Below are 26,171 nucleotides of genomic sequence, written 5' to 3'. Positions count from 1 at the left end.
ACCTTTTAAACACTAATGCCGAGGGTATAATCTCTCTGAATAGTGTAATAGCTTTATATTTAAGGTAGATTGGGGATAAAATTTTGTGTTTTCATGTGAGCTATGAATACCAGTAAGGTACTCAGGCAGGAATTACCTTATGGTACCTTTGAGGGCACTTATCAAATAATTTTTATTGGAAAGTTAATATGTTGAGACAGAGTGAATGGAGAGCTGCTCAGGATGCTGAGTGTAGCCAGCACTGCTTTGCTTTTGCTGTCTGCAGATCTGTGGCCCAGGCTGATTCATTTAGCACATCATCGAAAATCATGTAGCATTCAGTGCTGCATAAAATGATATGAAACGGTGTGTAAGGGATTTCTCCATGTTGGCTTTGAAGGATCCTCTCCTCCTGGCAGAAGCAGGGCCCAGCACAGCTCCAGAGGCTACGCTTACACTCGGCACACACCGGCACTGCACCGGCAGCCAGGGGAGCTGCTCAGGATTTAATTTCACACTTGTGTATCTGAGTGTGCAATCTCTCCCTTTCTCTTGTAATCATGTATCTGCAAGCCTCAGACCATATCTTATGGTGTTCATTTCCCCTCTGCCATCAGCACTGGTTTGATGGATCAAAGGAAACTTGCAAGGCAAGCGCTTCTGCTGTGCCTTCTCTTCATCTCTCCCTCCTGCTCTGTGTCCCTCTATTCCACCCCTCTAATTTGGCTGCTCCATGTTGAGCCTTCCTGGAACATGTTCCTGCCCCTCCTATTGTCCTGATTTCCACTTCCCCAACTTTTGCAGGGCTCCCAGAAGAGAGGAGCCTCTCCTGTTTGCTCCTGGTCAGACCAGCCTAATTGTTGGCTTTTCTGCAGCATCCAGCTCTGCAGGAGTGGAACAGGAAACCACTTGGCTGCTCCGTTCTGGAGCTGTTAAAAGTCTCTCAGCTGAAAAAAGACTTTTGGAATCCTGTAGTGATTGGTGTTAGTATAACCTAAATATTTTCTCAAAAACTTAAGCTTCCATTGGTGTTGTCACATTGTTTTGGTCAGAAGGTACATTCCCACCCCCTCCCCAAAATCTGGAGAAAGTAGTGATTCTACCTGAAACATAAGATTGTTTGGATGTATGAAGCACTTCCTTTTCTGAAAGAGCTTGAGTTGAATGCTTTGGCTCTTCCAGACTTTTATCTGAAAAGACACTGTATGCTCTGTACCTTGTAGCTCCTGAGGATGAGAGAGTCCACTGACCCCAATTAACACCAAAGAACAGAAGCACCACGAGATCAAGTCTGGTTTTCTGATGAATTTACCACTATGAGATATGGCCAACAATATCTCTGTGTTCACTAGCACAACAATACTTGTGTTTTCTTGTGTTTCTGTGGCCTCATGAAGAAATGCCTGGTTGTACTGAGAACAGGCTGAGGGAGGAAGGTGGTGTTGTGGCATGATTTTTGCAAGAGCCAGACCATTTCCAGTTCACAGTTCACAGCATGGCCAGAGATCCTGAGCTATCATCCTTTTCCCAGAGTTTCTGCAGCTACCCAATAAGTATATATCTTCTCTAAATTGCTGATGACTACTGAATTGCTGCATGTTTATATAAGGGAATTATTATTGACATTGATGTCGGGTTATCTAGCAGTAGTGCAGGATTTTATTTAGAACAGGATGTGCCAGTTTGTTTCTTTTTCAGTCCTACAGAAGCTGTTTAGCAGCCAGCAAGTCTCTTCCCCTAGTTCTCTTGCAAAGTACTTGGGCTCCCTCCTGGTTTGTAACATATTTTACGGTGGAAATAAATTTGTGTACAGCATGTCTCTTCATCTTTTATAAATACAGATAAGTGCACAAATCTATTAAGTATCTATGCAGAAAACTAAAACTGCATATTTTCCTAAGAATATCAGGTTTATAATTGCATGAATAAGATGCTGACGGAAGCAAATGTTCAATTTCACATTAAAGTTAGGCATTCATAAAGGCTTGGATTTGCATAATTTCCTTTTCTGCACAGAAGACACTGAAAATCAGTGGCATGATTCATGGCCATACCATGGTTACCATGAGGCTTTTTGATGGTTCCAGCTAGAAGTACAGAGGTGTTTACAACCTGAGATGTTTTGCACTGACTCAGACCCCCCTTGTACCTTCAACAGATATAGATTATTTAGACTCAGTGCCTTTCTCTGGATGTAAAGGCACACAGGAGGGCTTGCTGAGCAGCTGCCTGCAGGAGCACCTTGTTCTTTGGGAGAAGGCAGTGTCCAGTCTTCCTCCTGCCTGAAAGGTTCAGACTTTTTCAGCAAGACAAATCCCACAGTTTCTTGCCTTCTCTGTAGGGGATGCTCAGGAGAAAGCTGCTGTCTTTCATTTTGTAACAAGGAGAGGCTTTAGGTGTATTCATCAGCACATGTGATTTTTAAGTGAATAAATGGGCCATCTTTTTCTGATAGACTTTCCAGCCATCTGCCTAGGCTATTTCATTGTTCTCTTCCTTGGGCTTTTCATGGTCTCTTATCTTTGTTCAGTGTTGTGGTTTTTTGCCAAGAATGTTTGGGTCTCCACATCCCACACCCGTTCTTTCCTGCTGAAATGACTGCCTGTTAACTCCCAACCACGTAGACATATAAAAGTAAATAAAAAGAAAAAAAATAAAAGACTGAAGTAAGATGTTTAATTTAGTATTTTTAGAGAGGAAAGCAAAGTATGTGAGGTCGTGTTGCCTACAAATCCTGGTAGCATGATGTGTTCCAGTGCTTCTAGTTCACAGCCTAGGGTGAAATTAACATTTAGAAAGTTGCCAAGGAATCTGGAAAACTCATTCAAATGGCACAATTAGTACCTTTACTTGCACAAGAGACAATTTGGCAGGGGCAAACCTGTACTGCCTTTCCTGAAATTGCACAACTTTTCCTACCACTTTAGGGTTCCAAAACGTGCAGAAATCCACATTGCAGAGGGAAGGTTGTCCACAGAGCTGTGTAGCACTCAAGGATAACCTCGGGCGCAGCAGGCTCTCTGCTGCTGTGGTGCAAGAGCCTCCCAGAAGCTTTTCCAAAGGGAAAGAAAGGCAAATTCTGAGTTACTGGTGCATGATGTTCAATAAAGTCCTGTTCCAGGCTTCTCTCCAGCCCAGCTGTAATTGGCCTGGGAATAGAAGGGAATGCAGCACTTGGTGACTGCATATGGGTAGCAGTGCTTCATGGGGTTTTCTGAAGCTTTCATTTGAATTATTCAGCTAGTTTCTTACTGATCAAATAAGCGGTTGGGCTTAAATTTCCATAAAGCCATTTGGTGCATATTTGTTCCTCACATTCCATGTCTATGGACCTAAGGTGGTTTTTGTTTGTGTGCATTTATTATGATGCTCTGAAAAATGAAGTTGAATTTATTACAGACTTTCTACTGACATTTGTGAATTTACACACCTCCTCTTTGGTTCAATCAGATGCATAGAAACAATAAGCCAAATGTGCACATAAAAAGCCCAAATACCCCACATCATCATGAAAGGAATTCATTCCTTTACAAAAGAAAAAATAAAAATTATTTGAGGCATAAAAGAAAAAATCCTGGGACAGAATGTAGGATGTGAGTTTTTTTGTGGTTTATTTGAATTTAACACCTTGTAGCTTGTGGAGTTTTATAAAGATTTCTCCATTCCTGTTCTCTCCTTTTCATGCTGTAAGCCATTGGTATGGCACACTGGGTGTTTTGACAGACAGACTTTGGTAGTCATTGGCAAAGTAAACTTATCTTCTGGGTCTAAACAGAGAAAGTTTGGTCATATGTCAAGGCTCATATTGTTGGTTTGTGTACATGAGAATTTTGTAATGGAAATTACTGGAGTTGCACAGGCATCCAGACCAGAATAATGGTGTCAGTGAGTCCTGGCTTCTCCTTTGGATGGGGGGAGGTTTCAGCCTGTTAAATTCTTTTAAGCAATCCCCGGTTGGTAGTCTCTGCTCAACAAAGATTGAAGCTTCACTCTGCAAACTCCAGGGAGCCAAAACCACTTTCTTAACGATTCCTGCTTTTTTTCTTGCCAGCTCTGACCGAAGGTTATGTGGGCTCTCTGCATGAGAGCAGACATGGGAGTTCTGTGCAGATCCGCAGGAGAAAGGCTTCAGGGGATCCTTACTGGGCGTACTCGGGTGAGTGACGTGTCTTCTTCAGAGCACTAAAACATGAAATGTCTCCAGAATCAAATTGTTTACTTGCTTTTTATTGCTACTGTGCTCAGTTTAAATTAGTTTTGCAGTGTATTATCCTTCTTCTGCCTTCCTTGCAAATTGCCCCTGTACACATGCCTGCCTTTCTTGCATTTCTGCCATTTACCTTATTGTTCTCCTCCTTCTTTCAGTCTTGTTTTCATCTCTTGACATACCCTTGGTCAGGCATACTCCCAAACTTTTCTTTGCTCTCCTGGTCTAGTCAGTACATTCCCAAGTTCACCATTTGCTTACCATTTTGTGCCTTCTAGGAAGACTGTAAGCACATATTCAGAGTAAAAAAAAAACCCAAAAAACAAACAAAAAAAAACCACCCCACAATTTTTACAATCATTTGTTTCTGTGCATGTATTTTTGTGGTAGTGTATGATGACAACAATGAGACTTGTCAGTGCATCGAGCCAGGATGTGTATGATGCTGAAAGACAAAATACTGGAAGGGTTATTTTATTGTTTGTCCCACTGCTTTCATAAAGTCTTATGGAAGAGCTCATGTACCTGCACAATTTTGAAATACCACAAATAAAAATACACTTCAGAATGATGTCTTTGATTTGCTGGTTGCTGTGTTCTAGAAATGGTGTTAATAGCTATGTTGACTCTGTGGAAGATATCCAATATCTAAAAAGTTTTTATGAAGATTTTAAGCATTATGTTGAACTTGTGTGTGCTTTTCTGGAAGATCTGAGATATTCAGACGTTTGTTGCTTGTCCAAGAGGGTTGTTGTACAGGGCTAGTTTTAGCTGAAGGAAAAATATTACTTTCTAAGAGGTCTGAATGCTGATATAAATATGCAACTGTTACTTTTTGACTGCCAACACCCCTCTTTTATCCAGAACATTTATTTCATTGGGAATGAATGATTATAGGTAAGTGTAGAGGTTTTCTCCATCAATGTACACAAGTTATCTCTATTAGATCTCAAAATACAATCTATCTCATTTGCAAATGGGGTCAGGCAAGTAAAATAAATCTAAACATTTCAGTAATGTAGGACAAATGGCCACTTTTGATTTTCAGCCAGTTCAGAGTCTCTTATCTAATGCTATTTTGTTCATACTTGCTCACTGAGGGGACCATAGGTAATGAAAAAGCTGAGCTTCTGTGTTTAGGTTGAAAGTGGGAATAAATGGTGGGTGGCAGAGCTCAGATACCAGACAGATGTTTGTTTCTAGCTGAACACAGTGAGGAGGATGATCATGTTATCTGTTTCTTTCTCCTTGCTTCCTCATTCCCCAGAATATTTCCCAGGAACCCTGAGCAGGGCTTGGCTGAGCTCTTCATGTACTAACGTTTGTCCTGTGGGTAGGGTTTTGGACACGCCTAGGAAGTTTACGTCAAATGAGCCTACAGAGAGGGGAAACTTCACTCTGCAGGAAGCAATTAGCCTGTGTCAGTGGTTTCCAAGCTCTTTTACAGACATTATCTGGTAGGCTGCTTCCCTTCCCTATCCTCAGATGGTCAGGCTAGCTCCCCTCCAGTTATTTGTACAACAGCTGCTGGCCCAGCCCCAGCAATTATGGGCAGGGAAGGAGGCTCTGCTGAGCTGAGGGCTGGTGAGTCTGGAGTTTCTTCTAAGGGACTTTGCCAACAGGAGGAAACAAGACCAGGATAGCTCCTGACAGTCATCAGTGGGCAGCTTCTGCTGAGCCCCAGCACAGACCATGTGTGTTAGGCTGAGCTGTGGCTTTATATTGATTTCAGTTGAGTGGAGCTGATTTACAGCAGCATAGACCTCTCTCTTTTTATGGCTGTGCCAGCCTGCTTGCAGAGCTTTTGTATTTTTGGGCTTAAGATTTCTGTAGTAAATCCTGAGTTGAGAGTAGAGAGGTCCAAAAGCAGGCAGCCAGTTGTGGTTTTCCTGCTTGGGGGGTGGAAAAAGGGCACAGCCATGTTGCAAAGAGCTGTCAAACATCCATCTTACACAGGATATATCTGTCCTATACTGTGCTTTTAGAGTAATTCCTCAGTAGCCTGTAGGAAACCCTTCTGCTGCTTGGAGCTCTTGTGGAGGGTGAATGGTCTAGGGGCTGGTGTAAGCTCTGGAAATCTGGAATTTTCCTGGTTTTATGAGTGATCTGTAGCATTACCCTGTGCTGCCTGGTCATATGGATCCTCTCAGGCACAGGAGTTTAGAGAGGAGAAACTTCATTCATTGATCAGATGTTGAACAGCCCTCAGACCTGTAATATTTGTATGAGGTACCCACATCCCTCAAGGTACCTGTGAGCTCCAGTGCCTTGTGCACAGAGCTGCACCACACTTCTCCTTTCACTGGAAAGGAAAGGATTTTAAGCCTTGTAAAATAACCCTGTCTACAGACACAAATTCTGACTATATCATCTATTCTAGTTCAGAAATAAAACTTGCAAAAGTAAAGACTAGATAATTAAATGAAGAAGGCCCATTTTGAATGGGTTCTGTCAAAAAGACAGCAGGAAACATAATCAGCCCTTTAGAAGAAACTTCATTAAGTCTCTTCTAGCAGCTCTTTAAACCAAATTCAAAAGTGAGCAAATGCTGAAAACATAAGACTAGCTTGTCTTTAAATAGGAACAGCAAAACTGAACAGAGACTGACATCTCCTAGATGTTCTTTTTAGGATTTTTAAGAAGCTCAAATGGCAGTTCTAAGGGGAATTCTCTGAGCGTGTGTATTCATGTATGTTTTGGTAAAGTATTTATGGTGCTATTTATAGTATTATTTTCAGTATTGACACAATTGTGTCTTAGAGTTTGCCAAAGACTTCCTCAACTGGGACCGGCCACATTACTCGAAGTACAACAGAAATGGGAATAGGCACAGCACAGTCACAAGAAGCAGGTGTGGATCCTGAATGTGTTTCACATTGCTTTTCCTCATCTTTTATGTTAGGCTGACCACTGAATGGACAGCTTTGAAATTATTTTTAGCACACCTTTCTAATTGCCACAGAACTCAATATGTTTCTAGTACCCATCATAGTGACAGTTAGTAGTAATTCAGGTGCTTTTTCATCAGTGTGGACATACTTTTGTAAATATGTAAACTGTTTTTTAAACAAAAATCCAAAACAATACTTGAAACAAAAACCTATAGAAATATGCAACTGAAACATCTGCTAGATACAGGGCTTTCTGACTGACCCTCCCTTGTGTAATGTATGCTTCTTGACAGAGCATAATATTCCAGACCTTTAAAGATGCCTCTCAGTGTCAAGTGTTGCATCTGTCAGTGCTCAGAACACTTTGCTGGTAATCTGAGCAGACCCTAGTTTGCCTTGCAGTAGCCCAAAAATGAGTAGCTTCAGGGTCAGGGCCTTAGGAGGAGATCACAGTGTGAGATGCTGATGCAGATGGTTGTACCTTAAGTGATGGTAGCTCTGGAGGACCTGTATCTACTCATACCTGTTCTTTTGAAAAGCTGTTGTGTAAAATTAATGTGACAATCATTGCACAAGACTGTGGAAAACCAGAAGTAGTAAGGGGCTTACCCAAATCAGGAAACTCCTTTTTGAGTCTTCAGGTAAAAGATGTGATGTCTAATTATTCCCAGTGTTAATTTTTGTGATTAGTGGTATGGAATAGGTCTGCCCTGTTGTGGGGCAGGATGTTGTAGACAATTATGTTTTTGTCACTGGAGTTCCCCAGCTGAGCTGGGGTGCTGGCAGTGGCAGGGCTGGTGTGCCCTCCTCCCTTGATGACTGTTCTGCTGATGAGCTTCAGTGTTGTGAGCTGACTCATTCAAGAAATACTCTTCTGAATAATCAAAACCGTTTGGGCTTCTCAGAGACCAAAAAAAAAAAGAAAAACAAAAAAAACAGAGGTTGGCTGAGGATGTAGATGTGTTCTTTTTAGATGTTTATCTAACTATGGCTTTGTAAAAAGAATCCTGTGCAAAAAACTCATACGGTGGTTTTTTTCCCCTTAATCTTACGGTGCATTCAAGGCATCTCTTTCCTCTTTGTACCTTTAGTCTCCTATTCTATGTGAAATTATTTGTACCACTTATGCACTTATGATGCTCCTGTTATTTGTGCATGTCCTTACTAATGCTTTTTCTGTCTAAAATGTTGAATCCTTTCTCTCTAAGATTTTGTGCAGCTGCTGTGAACATTAGGAGAAGTTAATAGAAGAAAAATAGGCTTTACAAGAGTAGAGATGACCCTGTGAGTGGGGAAAGGTGTCCATTAAGAACAGGAACTTTGGCCATGCTGTCAAGCTGGTGGACACTATCAGTGTGTGAATGCTTTGTCCTACAACACTTAGGCACTTATTGCTGTCCTTTTAAGATACTATTATTTAAAATATAACCGGTGGTGAATGTAAGAATTGAGTGTTCTTCTCAAAAGCAATTGCTGGCATTAAAACAGGAATGATGGGTAATGGTTATTTCCTGAAAGAACAGCAAATGGTGTTAACTGTGATGGAATGTAACTTGGATATCCTTTGTAAATGTGTGAATTTCTCTCTTTGCTTAGATTGTTCTCATTAAATAAGCTGCTAATGTGAATTGGACAGGAAATAATCAGCACATAGTAAGGAAAGCATCAAGACTTATTGAACTGAGAGGTAACTAATGGGCTATTTGCCGTGGTCAGTATTTCACTCCTTCAGTTCCTCAGAATAATAAATCTTGGTATTGACCAAAACTCTGGCACACCGTGTGTTCAGTTATCATTCCTCTGTTAGAGTACTCATCTCCCTTAAATGCAGGATAGTCAAAATGGGGAAGTTCTGGCTCTCTTGCTTTCTCACTCTTTTGAGCTGACTTTCTAAAGAGTAGCTAAGCTGAGAGAAGTAGGAAAAACATTCCCATTAATATCTGATCTGATCAGTAAACTGAGATTTGAATATTTTTATCTGCATTCATCAGAGATAAATAGTAATCTTCAGTGAACCCTGCTGGAACCAGCTGCAAGGCATTCGTTTCCATATGCATCTTGTTAGTGGAACAGTTGTTCCAGAAATCAATGCTACACTCTTTCATAAGGGGAACACAGGAAAGCATAGCTGGAGAGTTTGCTGCTGCTGTCTGAGCATGAACCCTCATTTTGACGTGCACAGCTAAAGCAACTGCTGTGTGTTTTCTCAAATAAACAGGAATTACCATCTGTATATTTTGATTGTTTGTATTCTGACGTTTCTGGTTCATGAGGCTTCATGTCCACAACACTGTACAGATGTGCACGAGACACATCTGTGTCTGCAGAATCTGCATCTGAATGTGCACGTACCCAGAGGATGTCAAGGAGAGTTCCTTTTATCTTTCCTTAGCTATCCTGCCCCTGTGAAGGAACCAGTACAAAATACTATCTTTTGTTTCTCTTGTGAGAATGAAGCAATGAGTTGTCACAATCCTTTCCCAGAGAACAGGTACGTCCTCCTAACCATAGCTTGAGTAAGGAATTCACAATCATGATTGTGTTGAGTATTTACCATTAGCAGTTCCCTGAGGAGAGGCAGCCTTGCCAGGAGCAGCCCAAGTAATCTGTATCATTTTTACTAAGCCATACTGCTGGGGAGCACAGCCCTGATTGAGAGTCTTGTCATTTACTTTGTTTGTCTATTGGCAAGTTTCTAAATAATCTGCTAAGGAAACCTCAGATAGTAATTTAGTTTCTACTTAGACACAGACACGATTTCATTATTGAATACCATTAATACTATTTACTCTCTTGCCACCTTTCCTTGTGTGCCATGCTAACAGTTTATTCCAAGTATTGTCATAGTCAATCCTGGTATATCCAGTCTATATTGAAATGCTTGGCTGGATTTTTAAAAGCTGGATGCAGATATGGTGAAATTCCCTTTTTAGTTGTTGTTGTTGTGTTTTTTTTTTTTTTCTTTTCTTTTTTTGGGGGGGGGGGTCCAAAGTTCTCACTAGAATTTGATTGGTTTTCATGCTTAAGTGCATTAAAGCAAATCTCTGATTTTTGAGTGTTGAGAATTTTTTCTTTACTTTTTCTTACCAGATAGGCCATTGGCAGATGAACAGCTTTGAGAGGCTGAAGTAGAAGATGTGCAAGGAATCAGTCCCCTCAACTTTCACTCTTTCATAATTTTTTTTCCCTAGCACAGCACAGAAGTATAAAATATCAGCAACAGATGCTAGATGAAATCTTCTGAGCTTCAGATACAGTTGTTCCATTAGTGCATCACAAGCATTTTTTACTCTGCACTGCTGCAGTCCTAACTGTGGTGATCTCCCCTCACATGAGGGAGCACAAAGAGCTGCTTTAGCTGGGGAGGGGAGACCTCTCACTTCTTTAAATGTACTGTGCTTTTTGTTGCATTTTCTTTCAATGTGAACACTGGGACATTTGTGGAAAACCTCTGGAATTACAACAACCAGTGCACTGTTTCAGAGGACTGAGAATGTGCTAAAGTGCAGCAAAAAAGTTGTCAATTTAGTTGATCTCTAGGCATTGAAATAAGCAACAGGGCAAAAATATTTGAAGTTCTTTAGACATAAGAACATGTGAAATGCATATATTTTAAGCATGCAAAAGAAAGATGGATTATTTGGGTAGCAGCTGTGATGCAAGCTCAGCAAATGGACTGGAGAATACTCAGAAAGTTTGAGTCTGCTGGTTTTGAGGTTCTTGAATGATTGCAGTGATATATTGAAGTTCCAATCTTGATTTCATATGTAACTGAACACATATAGGAGAATAACAGTGAGGAAAAAAGTATGTGAACAGCAAGGATACTTCAGTGAGAAACAAAGCAAGCACGGCAGCTCTGAATAGCCTTGTAGTGTGTGGTTAAAGAAAAAAAGTAGCTTGGCACAAACATTATTGCAATAGTCCAAGCATGAAATAATCAAGGAATGAATGAGAATTCTAGTTGCAGGATGTAAGTAGGGTCTTTGTATGAAATGGCTGAGCCAGGCCAGTACTGCCGTTGATGCAGTAGATGTAGAATTATTTCCATTATTTTTGTTATGTCAGATGGCTTCTTTGTGTCTTTCCAGTCACTGCTCAGAAGATAATCTTTTTTTCAGTATCCCTGCCCCAGGATTTGCCCCATCTCTCCCCTTTCCCAACAAGTGTCTCTATCTTGCAGAATGTGGTATTGCAGATTTACAGTTTTTAATCATTATGATCCTTGTAAAGCAGCCCCTGCCTGCACAAGGAGCAGATCTGCCACGCTGGGCTCCCTTGCAGGGGGAGGAGTGCGTGGGGCAGGGCTGGGCATTCCAGCAGCCTGGGCAGGTCTGCCATGGGATAGAGGTGCCAGGGGTTTATCCTGTGTCAAAAGTCACACACAAAGTCTCTGCTGGAGAAAGGAAGAGTCCCATGTAGATCCTTTGGTACTGCAGAATGAGTGCTTAGCAGCTGCAGGAATTCTAATTCTTGCAGTGGCTCTGAGGTGGATGTGTTTGCACGTGGGGCCTGAGGGACAGGGCAGTGTGAGTAACTCTTGCACGCACAGCAGAGTGGGACGTTCAGTGCGAGTCCCAGGGCTGTGCTCTGTCTCTGAGGCCACACATCCCACCTTATCAGATGCTGATTGAAGACACCTTGGTTGCCTTGGAGACTGCCTCCTTTGGGGGAGACCATGTTGGTAGCACAGCTGTTGTGAAGCTCCTGAGCTAACAGAAGGTGATCAGGCTATGGAGCTTAATTCTTCCTTCATCAGCAAACTTGATTTCTCCCTGTGCTGGTGCTTTGTTGAAGCCCTTAGTCTGTTTGGTGCCTTCAGTTTTTTTCCAGAGGGTTTGAGGAAGATGACCTTTTTTTCCTATTCAATATACAGAACATTTGGCTTTAAGTTAATTTTTTTTTTTTTTTTTTTAAAGACTGCATGTGCCCAAAGAGTTGGATGGGCACACTTTTAACTCGTCAAATTAAATAAATATGAAATCCTGCAATGGAGTGCAGAGCTGTGCATATAAATTACATCCTTAAGCAGCACTTGAGTGATTTTCTGGAAATGTTTTCAACTCTCCTCTGAACTTTTAAGGGTCATCTCTGTAGCCTTTCTATCTGAGGGAGGCTTTTGGCACTGGAATGATTTATTGAAGAGGTATGTTGCTCTGCAGTGTAAAAATAATGTCAAGCCTTACTGAGAACCTGAGTATCAAGCTTCTGTTTTTGTAAAGCTGGGAAAGCAAGTGGGTTTAATTCAACTGAACCCTGAATGAATGTTTCTTAAGTGTGTGTTTCTACCTATTCCCATCTCTTTACAGTGCCCAATTGTGAGAGGAGTGGGACTGTGGGATGATAATATTTTCAGGATAATTAGTGAGATGAGTGGTTTCGTTTGTGAAGCATTAGGAACCCTTTGTCCCTGTTGCAGAGATACAAAGATTGGCACTTGACCTGCCATAGTAAGGGCTGGGGGTATTGCTTACTCATGGAGCGCTTGTGGTTGAACTCTCAGTAGGGCGAGATACTTTTGAAACACATAACTCATTTACAAATAGCTAAGACTTGGCCAGCAATAACTCTTCCACCGAAGGAGTCTTTGCTGCCAGGAGTATTAGACCTTCTGCCTTCCCCCATCTCCATCCTGCCTGTTTTCTTCCAAACAGTGCTTGCCAAGTTTAACCTAAGCCAGTCTGTTCCAGCCATGGCTGAAGTAAACGCCCTCCCCTCCATCCCTGGTTGAATGCAGTCTCACTCCATGCACGTTTTCTCCACGCTGCTGTAGGGTTACAGCCTTGCAGGCACATCCACAGCTGCACATCTCTCCTTAGCACAGCTGCTGTGAGGGAAGCTCATGCTGTGAGCACAGCTGTGAAGACCAGGAGGGCACAGGGAGGCTGGGTGCCATGTCTCATCACCCCAGTTTGCCTGAACTGAGGTCTCTGATGCTGGCCCAAGCTGCTTTTTTTAGCTTGATGTAAATTAAAGCATTCAGGTCAACATCTAAGTTGTGCTGCTGGAAGAAAGTTGAGGAGCAACTGTTCCACGTGAGGTTCTTGATTTCTGACTCTCTTGCAAGATTTTCTGAGCTGTCTTGGTGTATAAATTTCCTCAGAAATGAACAAAAGAGGAAAAGTCCCTGCAGCTGAATGCCTGAAGGTGATGAGTGTTGGCATGTGACTGCAGTTTCTGTTGCTTTCCTTATGTAGAATAGTGAAACAAATGTTTCCTATGTGTCCCAGCTCTCCATGATACACTTACAGCTAGAACTGAGGTGACAAAGTCTCTTAAATGTTGATAGTTTGCTTTTGCTCTGTTGGACCTCCCAGGGCCCCTCTGCTGTATTTCACATCATCTGGTCCTTGAGCACTGGGGCCCATCCCATGTGTCAAGCTCCTGGACGAGCAAACCACTAAATGGATGGGCTCAGAATGAAGAAGTGAAAGTTATGTGATTTGCTTTGTGTTTGTGTGCCCGCAATTCCCAAGTACGGAAATAAGATTTACCCGGAGGTAGCGCGGCAGTGAAGTCACGGAGAGTTTAGATCACTTCATGTTCGGTTTTACATGCTGTCTTTTGCTCCTGAGGTGTGATGGTGTGGCTCAGGCTGCTGAGCTCAGGCTGCTGCTGGAGCCTTCTGCCCCCTTGGGGTATGAAAAGCCATTTTACATGCCAGATGCTGGTCTGCTCCTACCCAGAGGTGACATGAACTTTTCAGACAGATTCCAACTTGGAAGCTTCTGTGGCACTTCAGATCATGTTTTTAATTTTCATTTCTGTTGCTGGAGACATGAAATGGAGACCACTTATCTTCATGGTACACTATTAGCATATGCTGATCTCCAAGGAAGGGAATTTGCTCTGTGAAGGTGTTTGCAGAGAACTGGATGAGACTTTTATAAAGAAGGGCTCAGTGCATGTAGTTCAGTTACTGCTTATATTGCACAAGGGCTTCCCAGATGCCTGAGGGACATAATTTATCTCAGTGCAAACACAGAAAAGTTACTTCTACCTTAAATTTATGCAAGTCATCTGGGAGGTGGCTTGGTGTTAAATGCATTGATGGCTGAAGCAGAGTGCAGTGAGCTGAAGACTATGAGCTGGAGAAGGCACTAAGAGCTTCCTTTTCTCTGTTAAAACACAGAGCTGTGCAGCTCTATGAACAGTTAAGTGCTTCATATTCCTGTGAAAAGTCTCCAATGCCTAAGAAGCTCTGAGCTTATTTCATGGCCTCCAGTTGTGCTGTGTGCCACTGTTCCCTGTGTTGATGCTTGTGCATCACTAAACCAGGGGCTGTGCTGTATCTGTAAGGTCACCCCTTTCTCTCAGATTGGGTCAGAGTTACCCAGCAAGTTAGAGAGTTGTGGTGGGGAGGCAAGGGGAATTGGTAGCCCAGATGCAGTAGAAGGCTCAAATATGTAAGCCTATTTCTTTAGGAAATCAGGCTAATCCATGATGGACCCCTATTCCAAATGGCAAGTGCTCCCAAGGAGCTTTTCAGAACATGTGCCTGTAAAGTTCTGCTTCTGTGAGGAGACCCCTGCGAGTTCGGCAGATGGGTTCTGAAGGCTGAAAAATGTCTGGGTGGTTCAAGTGATCAAAATATTTGTCATAATTCTATCCTGTTGTGCTAAGTGAAGTATAACTGTTCAAAGGAAATAGTCCAAGTCCAGCCTTTCCATTTGATGCCCTGATCATACGTGCCAATGGAGGAGGTCTGCACAGGAGCCCTTGGAAGAGGGATTTGTAGGCAACCATCTGTTTGGCATTAGCAGAAGACCTTAAATGAGGGAAGGTGTTGTGGGGTGGCACCTGAACTCATCATTCAACATCACAACTTATGATTTCAGTATGAACATGTACAGTATGGTAAACATTTTCAGTTTTTTTTCCCCCCAAAGTACTATTGGAAACTGTAATAAAAAGTAACTCCTGGAAAAGTAGTTTTGCTGAGTTATGCTATTTCTGAAAGTGCATAATGCTCCATAGGCTTTTAAGTGATACTGGGCATATTTAACATTCTTTGATCTTAATTTCCTGGCATATGGACATCTCTACTTATTAAAATAAATAAGTACTTTCAAATTTAATGAAATCATGGAGGAAATGGCCTTTTTTCATATTCACGTCCGCTTCACTGGATAATTTAATGTTTTAAAATGTAAGTTCATATTAAAGTTTAAAATTCAAGTATTGGTTTTTGAAATTCTGTAATAAAAAGGTTTTGCTGTGGGAGAGCTATATGAATTACTGAGCATGATAACACGATTAGCAAAGTCTAGCTGGTGATTTCTTTGGTACAAAATGCGAGCTGTAAATCTTCCCAGTAGGACCTACAGCACTGGTCTGCTGGTGGGAACTTCTGGTACTGATGGCTGTTCCATTCCTGGGGCATCACTCTGCAGCCTGGCAGACTTGCCAGTTGCCTGTATTCCAGAGTGAAGGTACAGCTGTGGAAAAGGTCTCCTTAATCACTGACCTTCCCCCCCACCCCCCACTCCATTTTACTCTCTCTTGGAGCTGACACTTTAAGCTTCTTGGGGCAGAGATGAGCACTTGTTAATATTGGCTCCCAAAAAGATCTTGCTGTTTTCTTTTATACTAAATGTGTATATTTGCTTCCAAGGTCTTTGCATCTAATGGGAATTATTTTCTTTATAGATGTAACTGTGTTATTATTAAGTACAGGAAATGCACTTTGTTCCTCTCTTCTGTGCTAAGGGAGAGCAAGAATTCCCTGGAGAATATGTTCAATGTAATTGACTGGATATAAATATTTGAGTCCTAAATATTTAATGGAAATCATTGTGTTTGAATGTAGCAATGTGCAGATGATGGAAGTTTGCTCAGTGTCTTGCATGTCTTGAGAGACTGCTCACGTGCTGTGTTGAAGCCAAGGGTGGCTTTATTTCATTTCAAGGCAGACTAGAAACTGAAGAACTTATTTTCAGGGAGAAAAATGGCAAGAGACACGAATGAAAAACCTACTCAGCTGAAGCAGAGGTGACAAAGTTCACTGTGATTATATTGATTTTAAATTACTGTGTAGAGCTGGGACTAGCCTGTCTAGTCCAGCTCATGATGAGAAGAAGAAAAGAGAAAGGCATGAATACTCTCCCCTCTGCTTCCAAATATTTTGCTACCAGTATGAAAATCCAAGAGCAGTCTTGTCCTCCTGACATTCCCAACAGGCAAAATAAAGGTGTTCCAGCATCCTCAGTGGAGCTGAAAGGGGATAAGAGGCACAGTGAGATCAAAACCTGTTTTTTCTCCCTCAGCAGCCTACCCCTGTGCCCTGGCTCCTGAAGGGAGGACCACACAGTGCCCTGTTCAATGTGTAACAGATGCCTCCAGTCTGTGTGTGCCCCCAGCTCTGCCAGAGATGACGTTAATAGGAAACAGAGCATGTCTTGAGTTTGATGCACTTTTGGTGAAAAGTACTGCAACTGCCTATACCACAAATTAAAACTGAGCTGGAATTAATGGTAATTAACAGCATCTATATTCATCTACTGGAAGTTTTACAGAAGAGTCATTACTATTTAACTTTATGTAGTTTGCATCTGTTTCACTGTCAATGAGCAAATTATCCAGTCATTTAGAGTTAACCATTTATTTTAGACCAGTCATGTGTTTTAGTATCTAATGTGTCTTTGGGGAACAAGAATTTAGAGCAAATAAAGCTAATTGTGGTGAAAAATGGACATATTATTATCAGTGGTATATATATTATTGTAATGAAACTCTCAGTTGCCACATGACTGGAAGAGCACAGGGGTCTGTCTTGTACCTGCAGTAAATCCAGTGCAATTTTGATGGGAGATGTTGAACCTCCTTGTTTGTTGTGATGGAGAGAATGCCTGAGGCACTTGGGTAGGGAAGATGACTATTTCTGTTCCTTCCCCATGGTTTTTCAGCAGTCTGACATAGTGTGCATTCCTGGGCCCATGCCAAGCAGAGATGCGGCCTCCAAGTGAGACTTTATTACTTCAGTTGTAGATGATTAATTTTGTACCAAACCGTATGGGCCTGATTAACCCAGAACACTGCAATAATGCTGTTTTAAAGATCTTTAGTGCATCCATTACTTCTGTTTCCAGTCTGCTTTTTCACTAGAAAAAAACCCCCTTGTTACTTACCATTGAATTTTGAAGGAGGGTCTGGTCCATAAAAATCACACTGAGCTGACAGTGGATTGTTATGTTTAACATTCTCTTCATTGAGGGGATGTCCAAGATGTCCTTATTTGTGAGGCCAGAGGTTTTTGTTCCCTCCACCACTGTAAGGGAGAAGAGAAAGCCATTGTCTGTCCTGAGCCATCCAGGAGGCTCGGGAAGCAGAGGCTGGGGTCCAAAGCAGGGTTTGTAGATGTGCTCCATCCCTTTCAAGGCACAGCCCACTCTGTGTGGTAGCACAGCTGTCTGAGCCACGCAGGTGTGTTATTCTCTGACTGGGAAGGCTCCAGCTCTCTGGAGCAGGTTATTCCTGCAGAGCAGGAGGGTGCTGCCTGCCTGTGAGTGCTGGGTCTGTGCAAGTCGAAGACTTGGGGTGGTTCTGCAGGCAAAGCAGGATGCTTTTACATTCATAACTGTTTCAGCTTTTTTTAATAAGATGTTTCAGTATCTTTGGGGTGTGCTTGTTGGTTTTATGTATTTTCAATTTTAAGCTCAAAAATACTTTGTAGCTCTACTGTAGAAGTGCAGGTTAAATAAACAATCCATATTTTGCAAGTCACTGAACTTTAATACCTTTATCTAAAAACATTTTTGGGGCATTGCTTGGCTCTTAGAAACCTGCTGTCTGTTAAATCACTCTTTAGGTTTTGTATAGTTCAGGCCTTCAGAAAATAAAAATAACAATCTTCTATTGTCCCTGGAAAAGCCTTGTACCCTTATCAACATCCTCTGGCTTGGCTGGGGAAAGCAAATCCACCCCCTCATGCCAGTGGCCATGTATGGACACAGCCTCGTATCATTTCTGTGGGATTGTGACTTCTGTGACCTCTTGCTGGTGGAGAATTTGCCTGAATAAATCCTATGATAATGTGCTGCTGGCAGAACTTACCCACACTGGGGGAGCAGCGATGCTGTGGAGCAGGGAGCAGCCATTCAGACTCTTGCATTTGGTAAAAGAGGCCCCTTTTTTTGCCAAATCTGGAAGAAGAAAAACAGTGTTTGTGGGAATCACTTGTGTTTCCCACACAAGTTGTTTCCAAACACAAGTGATTCCCTACTGTGGCAGTTCTGCTTTCTGCTTCTCTTCACCCAGGTCAGTCCAGCTGAAGCTGGAGGTGATTATCTCATTGGTCTCATTATCTCTTCTCATCACTTCTCAATTTTCTTGCCTTCACACATCTTTCTTCCTTGAACATCCATAGCAAGACAAATCTCCAGGCAGTTACACTGTCCAGTCTCTCCCACAAACACTTTTTGAATAATTGTGCCCTGTCTCCACAGGACTTGATTTCACAAAAGGATCCATTGATGACTTTTTTAGACTCTAGATTGCATTATCTTGATGCATATACATTGTCTCCCTAATGAAAGGGAAATTACTTTTAATCAATGAAAATATTAATGCCATTCCTGTATGATTTTAAACCCAAAGTGCTGGAAACAATCTGACCATGCCCTGCCAGCCAGTGCCTCTGAGATGTGTTTCTCAAGCAAGCTGCATGCCCAGGGGCTGACAGGAAAAGCTTGCTTCTTAAAATAAACCAGCTTCTAAAAGTCAGGTTTTGGCTCCCTGGAAGCCTATATTTTTGCAGCCACCTGTCCTGACTGCTTCCTGGTGTGATTTAAACCTGTGCAATCTGCCACTGTATGCTGACAGAGATTGCTGTACAGTAGGCTGGGCTGCAGACCACGTCAAGATGTGCTCTAGGAGCATTTCACTGCCTCCTCTACGTGGAGGTGGGCAAAAACCCAAAGCCCTGAGCTGAGACTCCACATGGTTCATATGAAGCTGTTAAGGCTGTAGACTTCAATGGCAGAGAGATTGAACTGCCAGAAACTGGGTCCATCTTCTCTGACAAAAATGAGAGATAAAGAAAAAAGCACTTCCCGCAGGCAACTTCCATAAGTGGAATTTTACACATGAAGACCTCCAGACAAGGATTTTGATTCATGACCTAACAGTTACCTTTAAAACAGTGAAGGCTGGATTCAGGAGAAGGCTGCTTTTAGATTAATGAGTGTTGGTGGAACTGACAAGGGTATCATGTAGAATTGCTGCAGTGGATGGAAGTCACCAGACAGAGAGCCAGTGGAAGCACATTGGGTTACTTGTGTGCTCACATTATCTCTTGGGGTACAGGTGACTCAAGAACAAACCTGTGTGAATGTGAAATGAGGTTTTCTGTGTTTAATGCTCTGATTAATAAATAAATAAATACCTATTTTTTATCTATATTTAGGAAATGCATTATCAATTAATTTAAATGCAGTTCTTCCTTTGATAGTCAGTTTCTCTCCTCATATTCAGTCATTCCTGTTTTGTTTTTTTTTTTTTTTTTACTGAATATGTATCTTAAAGCAAAACCAACTGATGGAAAAGAGGAATATATATTCCACTGCATTAAAATAGATTGAGAGTTTTGTCTTCAGTGGCTTAAGAAGGCAATTTCAAGACCTTGCAGTATAAATAAATTCTGCAGACTTAAAACTTTTTCTTTGCTTGTTCAGTTCAAAATGATACCAGTATCTCCTACAAAAATTGATAATACAGAGAAAATGGACTTCATTTTCAGGGAGATGAATTAGGATGAAAAAATGCTACTGGAAGGGGGAATTTGGGAGAAATCTTAATAGAAATCTCCAATTAGTTGAATGGCTGGTTATCTCTGACAAGACATAATATTTACTAGGCACTGCAAGCTGCAGTGTATGTATACTTACAAAGAAAAATGTAAAATAATACTCAAGTTTGTGTACTGTGGGTTGTAAAAAGTGGGTGATCTTTGTAAGGCTTTATGGCTTAAATAAGTTATTGATAAAATATTGAGAGAAACATATTAGAGGATTATAAGATTATGAAAAAGACTGTGTTTGGATACCTTGTTAAAATTTTTGTCAAACAGCCATTTTATTACACTTGGCTCTAATTGATAAACAAGGCCAGCAAACTGGGGATCTTTTATTTTTTGTCAGTAAAGGCAGTTCTATAAAATAAGGAGGAAGAAAATCTATCCCTTTCAGCACATAAATAAAACTTGGAACTCACTGAAAGCTAGACAGTAAATGGTAGGAAGGGTGAACCCCTAAACTCCTTTCATCAAATACTTCAAGTTTTAAAAAAATAATATATAAATCCCACTGGAATTAATTTTATGAAAATTAGAAATCCTATTCTTAGTCCTGGAGATGGTTTCAATCTTGCAATGATTAGTCATAGGTGTGAGGATCAGGTGAAGTGTCATTAGCTTGTTTTTAATTGCAGAGGGATTTTATAACATAGAATGTCTCTATGAGACTGCAAATGCAGAAGAGAAAAACAAGATAACCCTTGAAACTGAGTGCTACATGTGAAGTAAGCTGCTTTGTCCATCTCTGAGAGTTTTCCAGGTAATCTGAAAATTCATGTGTTGGTTTTCACTAACATTTCCTCCTGTCCATACTGTAGTGCAATATTAATTTGGGGGTTTGTGTATTTCTACATCTTGGGTTTTGTTTTTCAGTAGAGGTGGAGCCCCATGGTGGCTTCCATTCTACTGCCTTGACAATGATTAATGTTTTCACTGGAGAAAATGGAGGACATCCAGGCCTTTGCACTGATGTGGAGTAAAACTTGGGGATGGAAATGAACCCAAGCTGCATCTTCTTTTAGTGTCTGAGGTTTATTTCTCTGCTGAATTTTGATTGTGCCTGTTTCCCACAGCAGCTGGGAGGTGAGTGTCCTGGAGGTGCTCCTGCAAAGGCCTCAGGTCACTGCCTAAATCATTGCACCAGCTGTACAAACCCAAAGATGGAGGGGAAAGGGGTGAGAATTATTTTTATGTTTTTTTTTTTTTTTTTCCAGTCAGAGAAGAAAATAAGAGGCTGTTGACATGATGGCCAATGACTAATTATCACCTGTTGCTCCCACAAGAGCTGAACAGGGGATTAGCATTCCCTGTGCTCCCCCTGCTACTCCTGCCCTAAATTGGAATTTTTTTCAAACCATGTTTCAGATGAAAATGCAACAGTCTGGCATGAATGAACACCGATATAGATCTGTCTAAGCTCCTTTCTCACTTCAAACTCAGTGATAGTTAAGACAGGATTATAAAGAAGCAAGAAAATTCAGCTCAGAAGTCTTGAAATCAAAGCAGCTCAGTAAAATGAAGGTATTCTCAAACCTTTGTGCCAATTAACATTGGGCTGTGACAGCAGAGTCTCTTTTACCTCATAAAAAATTCTAACTTCTGCTTATTTGGGTGGGTGGATTTAAGTAGGGGGAACCTATAAGGCTTACTTTTGATTAGCTTTCCCCAGGCACTGGGTCAGATCAAGCAGTACTTGACAGTTGGATTTTTATGACTTCAAAGAAGAAAATATTTAGCATGATATAGAGATTAGATGCCCATGCTGATGCTGTTAACTGTGCTGAGGACACCTTTTTTCAGCCAAATACATGTCCCAGAGGAAATATTTCATGCTACCCATCAGAAGCATTTAAAATTGAAAAAAATTCTACAGGTTTTGGTTCAAATCCTACTTACATGGAATCAATTCCAGAGCTCAGTTTTTGCAGTCACTTAAACAATCATGAACTTTGATTCATATCAGTAATTCTGTAATGCTATACCTGGTGATTATGAATTACACTGCATATATGCTCTTAATATAAATGTCAGGACACTGGCATTCAACTCTGCATGAAATAAATAACTATTTGTTGTAATCTTCTTCAAGCTTGTTTAAATATTATTTATTCAACCCAAGTAACATCATTACTGATACAGTAGGTGTTTTTATAGTGGACCTTTTCCATTTTAAAATTCAATTAATCACGGTATGGTGTAATTATTTTTTTTTTTTTATCTTCTTCATTCCAGGGAGAGAAATAATGGCTGCTTTAGCAAGATGTAGCTGCTTTAAAGAAAAAAAAAATCCAAAATCAAATAAGAACATTTTCCAACTACCTAGGATCCCCTGAGAGTAATTACCTTACAATATACAGAGTTCACTCCATGCAGAGCTGAAATGTGGTCAGCCAATTCCACAGTGAAATGAAAGAACCATTTAACAATGCTTAAGAACAGCACAGAACAGATCAGTACATGGAGTGAAGAATATTAAACTTCACTAAAAGTTTTAGGCGTTTAGAATGTCATTACTAAAATTGAAATTGTCAGGCTCCTGGGATTAATACTTCTGTACTTACAAAAATTGCTGTAATGTCAATGACCACAAGTAGTCATGACCTTAGTTCTATTTGGAGGGCTTTTAAAGGTCTTCCATTGACCTTAAAAAGATAATTTCTAACATTTTAGGTAAGCCCATTATTGCAAAGATAGGAACACAGAAGGATCCATACTGCAGCAACAATTAGGTGCCTGAGTTCAGTGTTGCTGTCCAGCTGTGGCCAGTGGTTTGTGCTTGTGAATTTTTTATGGAATAGAAGCAATTGCTACCTGGCTGCAAATCCCCCGTGTGCTGCTGCTTTGTGCAGTGCTCGGGCTGCCAGTGGAGTTTGCAGAGAGAAGGAGCTGTTGCCATGGGAATTTTGAAAGCTGTCATTGTTCCCCCCTCTGCCAGCAATTGTGGAGAAACAGGACTCACTGGAGCAAATTCTTCCTGGGGTGTAGCTGCTCAGCCGTGCCGAGATGCCTGGCAGATGTGGAGGCTGGGACAGCTCCAGAGGTGGACATGAAGGAAGGGGAGGGCTTCCTTTTCCCTGCCCAAACCACTAGCAGAGCTCACAAGTAACAGGGCAGATCCATGAGTACTGGGGTTATTGGGCAATCTTGTTATTTTCCCAGGGCTAGTGCTTCTCCAGCAGTCTCCAGGAGGAGGTTTTCAAAGGAGTTCTCTATTGCTATAGAAATAGGAAAATGTGAAATTGAAAAACTCTTTTATAAAGGTCAGCCTGAGCAGGGTACTGGGTTGACATTTATGTCTTTCAGAAGTTCCTCTGAGTTGTTGCTTTGTTACACACGATGAAGAAACTTACTTAGAGGGCACTAGGCAATTTTGGTTTATTGTTTTGTTTACTTGTCTTTTTTTTTTGTTCTAGCACCTGTTCAATACCTCTCTGGGCAATACTATTATAGGCAGCTGCTCTTGTGGTGCAAACCCAGACTTTTCTGGCAAAATTCTTTCAGTCTAACACTTCACAAGCTTTTCCCAAGCCAGAGATGAATGAATACTCTTGGAAAGTCTGCTAAGATTCTTTAGCCTGCTATTTTCTGTGCTGTCTAAGAATTTAATCCAATAACCATTTCTAGTGGCTGTGTCAGACTTTTGGATCAGACCCAAAGCATGCCAAAAAAAAAAAAAAAAAAGGTTTAGATGTGTATGAGAAACATTCCTCTGTGGCAACAGGGTATTGGAGCTATGTTTGCGTGTATCCTCCTAATTTCTTGTGTTTCTTACATGTGCTCAGATAAGTTTGGGTCTATTCCCCTAATTTCTTGTGTGCCCCTTAGCTCAGAAGAGATGGAAAGAGAACACTACTTTTTTTTCCCTTGCCTGTCACCTTTGGTCTCCTAAGAAAGTAATGGTTTGACTTCTTCCTTTGTGCTCCCTCTTTTCACTTTTTTTCCTTTCACTTTTTTTCCAGTTTGCTCACTGGCACTAGACAGATAGTGTAGTGAGGCATGGAAGTGATTCCCCAGTATTTAAAGCCTGAAAACTTCTTGCAGGTCTTTATGAACCTATCAGGCTGCAAATGGATGTCATCACCAAGCTGTTTGTTAGATGGTTGGTACACGGCTCTTGTCCAGACTTTGTGGCTGGATGGAAGTTTTGGACCTGCTATCAACACATCCTACATGTGAATTCAGAAACCAAAAAGAAATCTGAACCTGTGTTTCCTTATGCTGCTGCCTTCTTTCTTATCTACAAAGTATTTGTGGCAATGAAATGAAGCAGATGAAGAGCCTTATTTTTCCTTAATCCATGAGAAAAGGCAGAGCTCTGCTTATGGAAAATTTTGCTCTGGCCCACACGTGCCTTGGTGAGGAAATCAGTACCTGCTCTGCTAATTTTATTCATGTACTTATTTGCCCATTTACTTTCTCCCAGGTGAAAGATGACTTCTTCATTGAGGGTTGTTTTCCCTCAGTTATCAGAGCACAGAATAAAACAGCTGTTTATCTTGATTTCTTTTACACTGTAAGGATCATTTAGGATGCAAGAGACCAAAAACTTCACATGCACCACAAGAAATCATGTGAGTCTAATAATGCCATTTAACAGACAGTGTTTTTCTTGGCATAAATTTAAGACCCTTCAGAAAAAAATTATAAAAATTGAAAGAAGCTGTGTTGTCTGAGGATGATGAAACAAAGGAGTGGATTGAGGAAGAGTTTTTTTGGCTTTAAGAGCTGATAAATCTTCATCTGAGTAAGAAATTTATGCTGCCATACACTGAAGTTCAAGAATTGCTGTTTTTTCAGTTGAGATGAAGTTCCTCTGTTTATGCAGAAGCATTAAGTAGAAGAGGATTTTTTAGTCTAAATTCCTGTAGTTCTAGGGCACTGACTTTTGACTCTTGAGAGAAGACATTGCAGAGGAGGCAATGTCTCAATTGAAAAAGCTTTTCAGAAAGCAGGTAGGGAGAATTCATATTTCTAATACAGACACGCAAAATACTTGCTAAAAGGGTTGATTAAAGTGGCTACCCACATAAACGTGACAGCTAGAGCTCTGTTGTGCCTACAGCCTGAATTTTTAAAGGGGAAATCCCTTTCTTGAGTTCACGTTCTCTTTTTTTGTAGGTGTAATTGACTGATGTTTCCATTGGTTTTGGTTCCCCACTTCACTGGGCTGTCTAGGATTTCAAGAGGTTTCCCACTGCTGTCATAGGCAGCACCTTCTTTACGAGACAATCCTCAAAATCTCTTTTCTTAGGCTGTCATTCAGAGCAAAGTTAGATGATTGAGTGATTTGTTTTTAATAGTAACATCCCAGAATCCCATCCCTTATCCTTCTGGCATCATTTAGCTCTGTTAACTAGGGGGTGCTGTTACTTTCAGCACATCTTAAGAACTTGTAAAAAGATAATTGTTAACCTAAAAGCCAATAGGACTTTAGCAAAGGCTTGTTTAGAGCTCAAAGGTTTCAGCAGCAATCAATTTGATAAAATATTGGCTTCTGTTCCCATGTGGAGATATTTCAGTCCTTTCAGGCACTGTTTGTTGAATGGAAGGAAATAGTCATCAGATCTATGGTCAGTAGAAGATGATGAAAGCAACTGTGGCTTGTTCCCTGCAGTTTGCATCTTTGAATCCTTTTCATTCTGGAAGTGAAACAGAAGCAAACATTTTGTGTAAATCTCTCAGTACTGTTCAGCTGCTCATCAGAGCATTCTGTGCCACATGTTTCAATTCAATCCAAGAGCATGCAATTTTATTTTTTTATTAAGGTTTCACTGTTTAAACTCGTGACAGATGAAGGTGCTGGCTGTATTCAGCATGTTTTAAAACCTGGCAAAAAGTGTCTCTAATTGACATCTAAATGTTCATGCACACCTCCTGCATAGCCTGTTAGGGATGTCTCCACACTGCCGTGACAGCCTGCTGTTATTATACAATTATCTGCAGTGGCCTGCACAGGTAGGAGGGCTTGGGAAGCCAAGGGGGTGTGTAGCTGTATTTAAGTGCTCTTTTGTCACATCCCCTGTATTAAGTGGCGATGCTGCTGCTCCTTTCCCCTTTAACCCTCACGTTACAGGCAGTGGAGCTGAACGCTTCCCTGCTGCTCTCTGCAAGCAGTTGGTATTGCTCCAGGGGGGTCTGACGTTGGTTTGGCTTTTTCATTTTAAATTTATGTGTTGTAGTTTGAAAGATAAAATATCCAGTTCTAGCTAACTGCCAAAATAGTGTATCACTTGCTGTAAGAAATCACCTGTCTACCTTTTAGTTTTCCCTAGGTGAGAAGTGAGAATGCTGAGATATAGGGTAC

The 26,171-nt window shown here is 41.1% G+C and overlaps 1 protein-coding gene across 1 annotated transcript in view; it reads left to right on the top strand.

Annotated features, from left to right (window-relative positions):
* Positions 1 to 26,171, top strand: part of PTPRG (protein tyrosine phosphatase receptor type G) — a 394,477-nt gene that overhangs the window by 81,617 nt on the left and 286,689 nt on the right. Inside the window, exon 2 of the mRNA XM_053953681.1 lies at positions 4,031 to 4,135. Within this exon, the coding sequence (XP_053809656.1) occupies positions 4,031 to 4,135 (105 nt within the window). The remainder of the gene's footprint in view (positions 1 to 4,030; positions 4,136 to 26,171) is intronic.

The sequence above is a fragment of the Vidua chalybeata genome, chromosome 12 (genome assembly GCF_026979565.1).
Source record: "Vidua chalybeata isolate OUT-0048 chromosome 12, bVidCha1 merged haplotype, whole genome shotgun sequence".
In the NCBI taxonomy this organism is placed as follows: Eukaryota; Metazoa; Chordata; class Aves; order Passeriformes; family Viduidae; genus Vidua; species Vidua chalybeata.
This window is presented reverse-complemented; position numbering and strand designations above follow the sequence as displayed.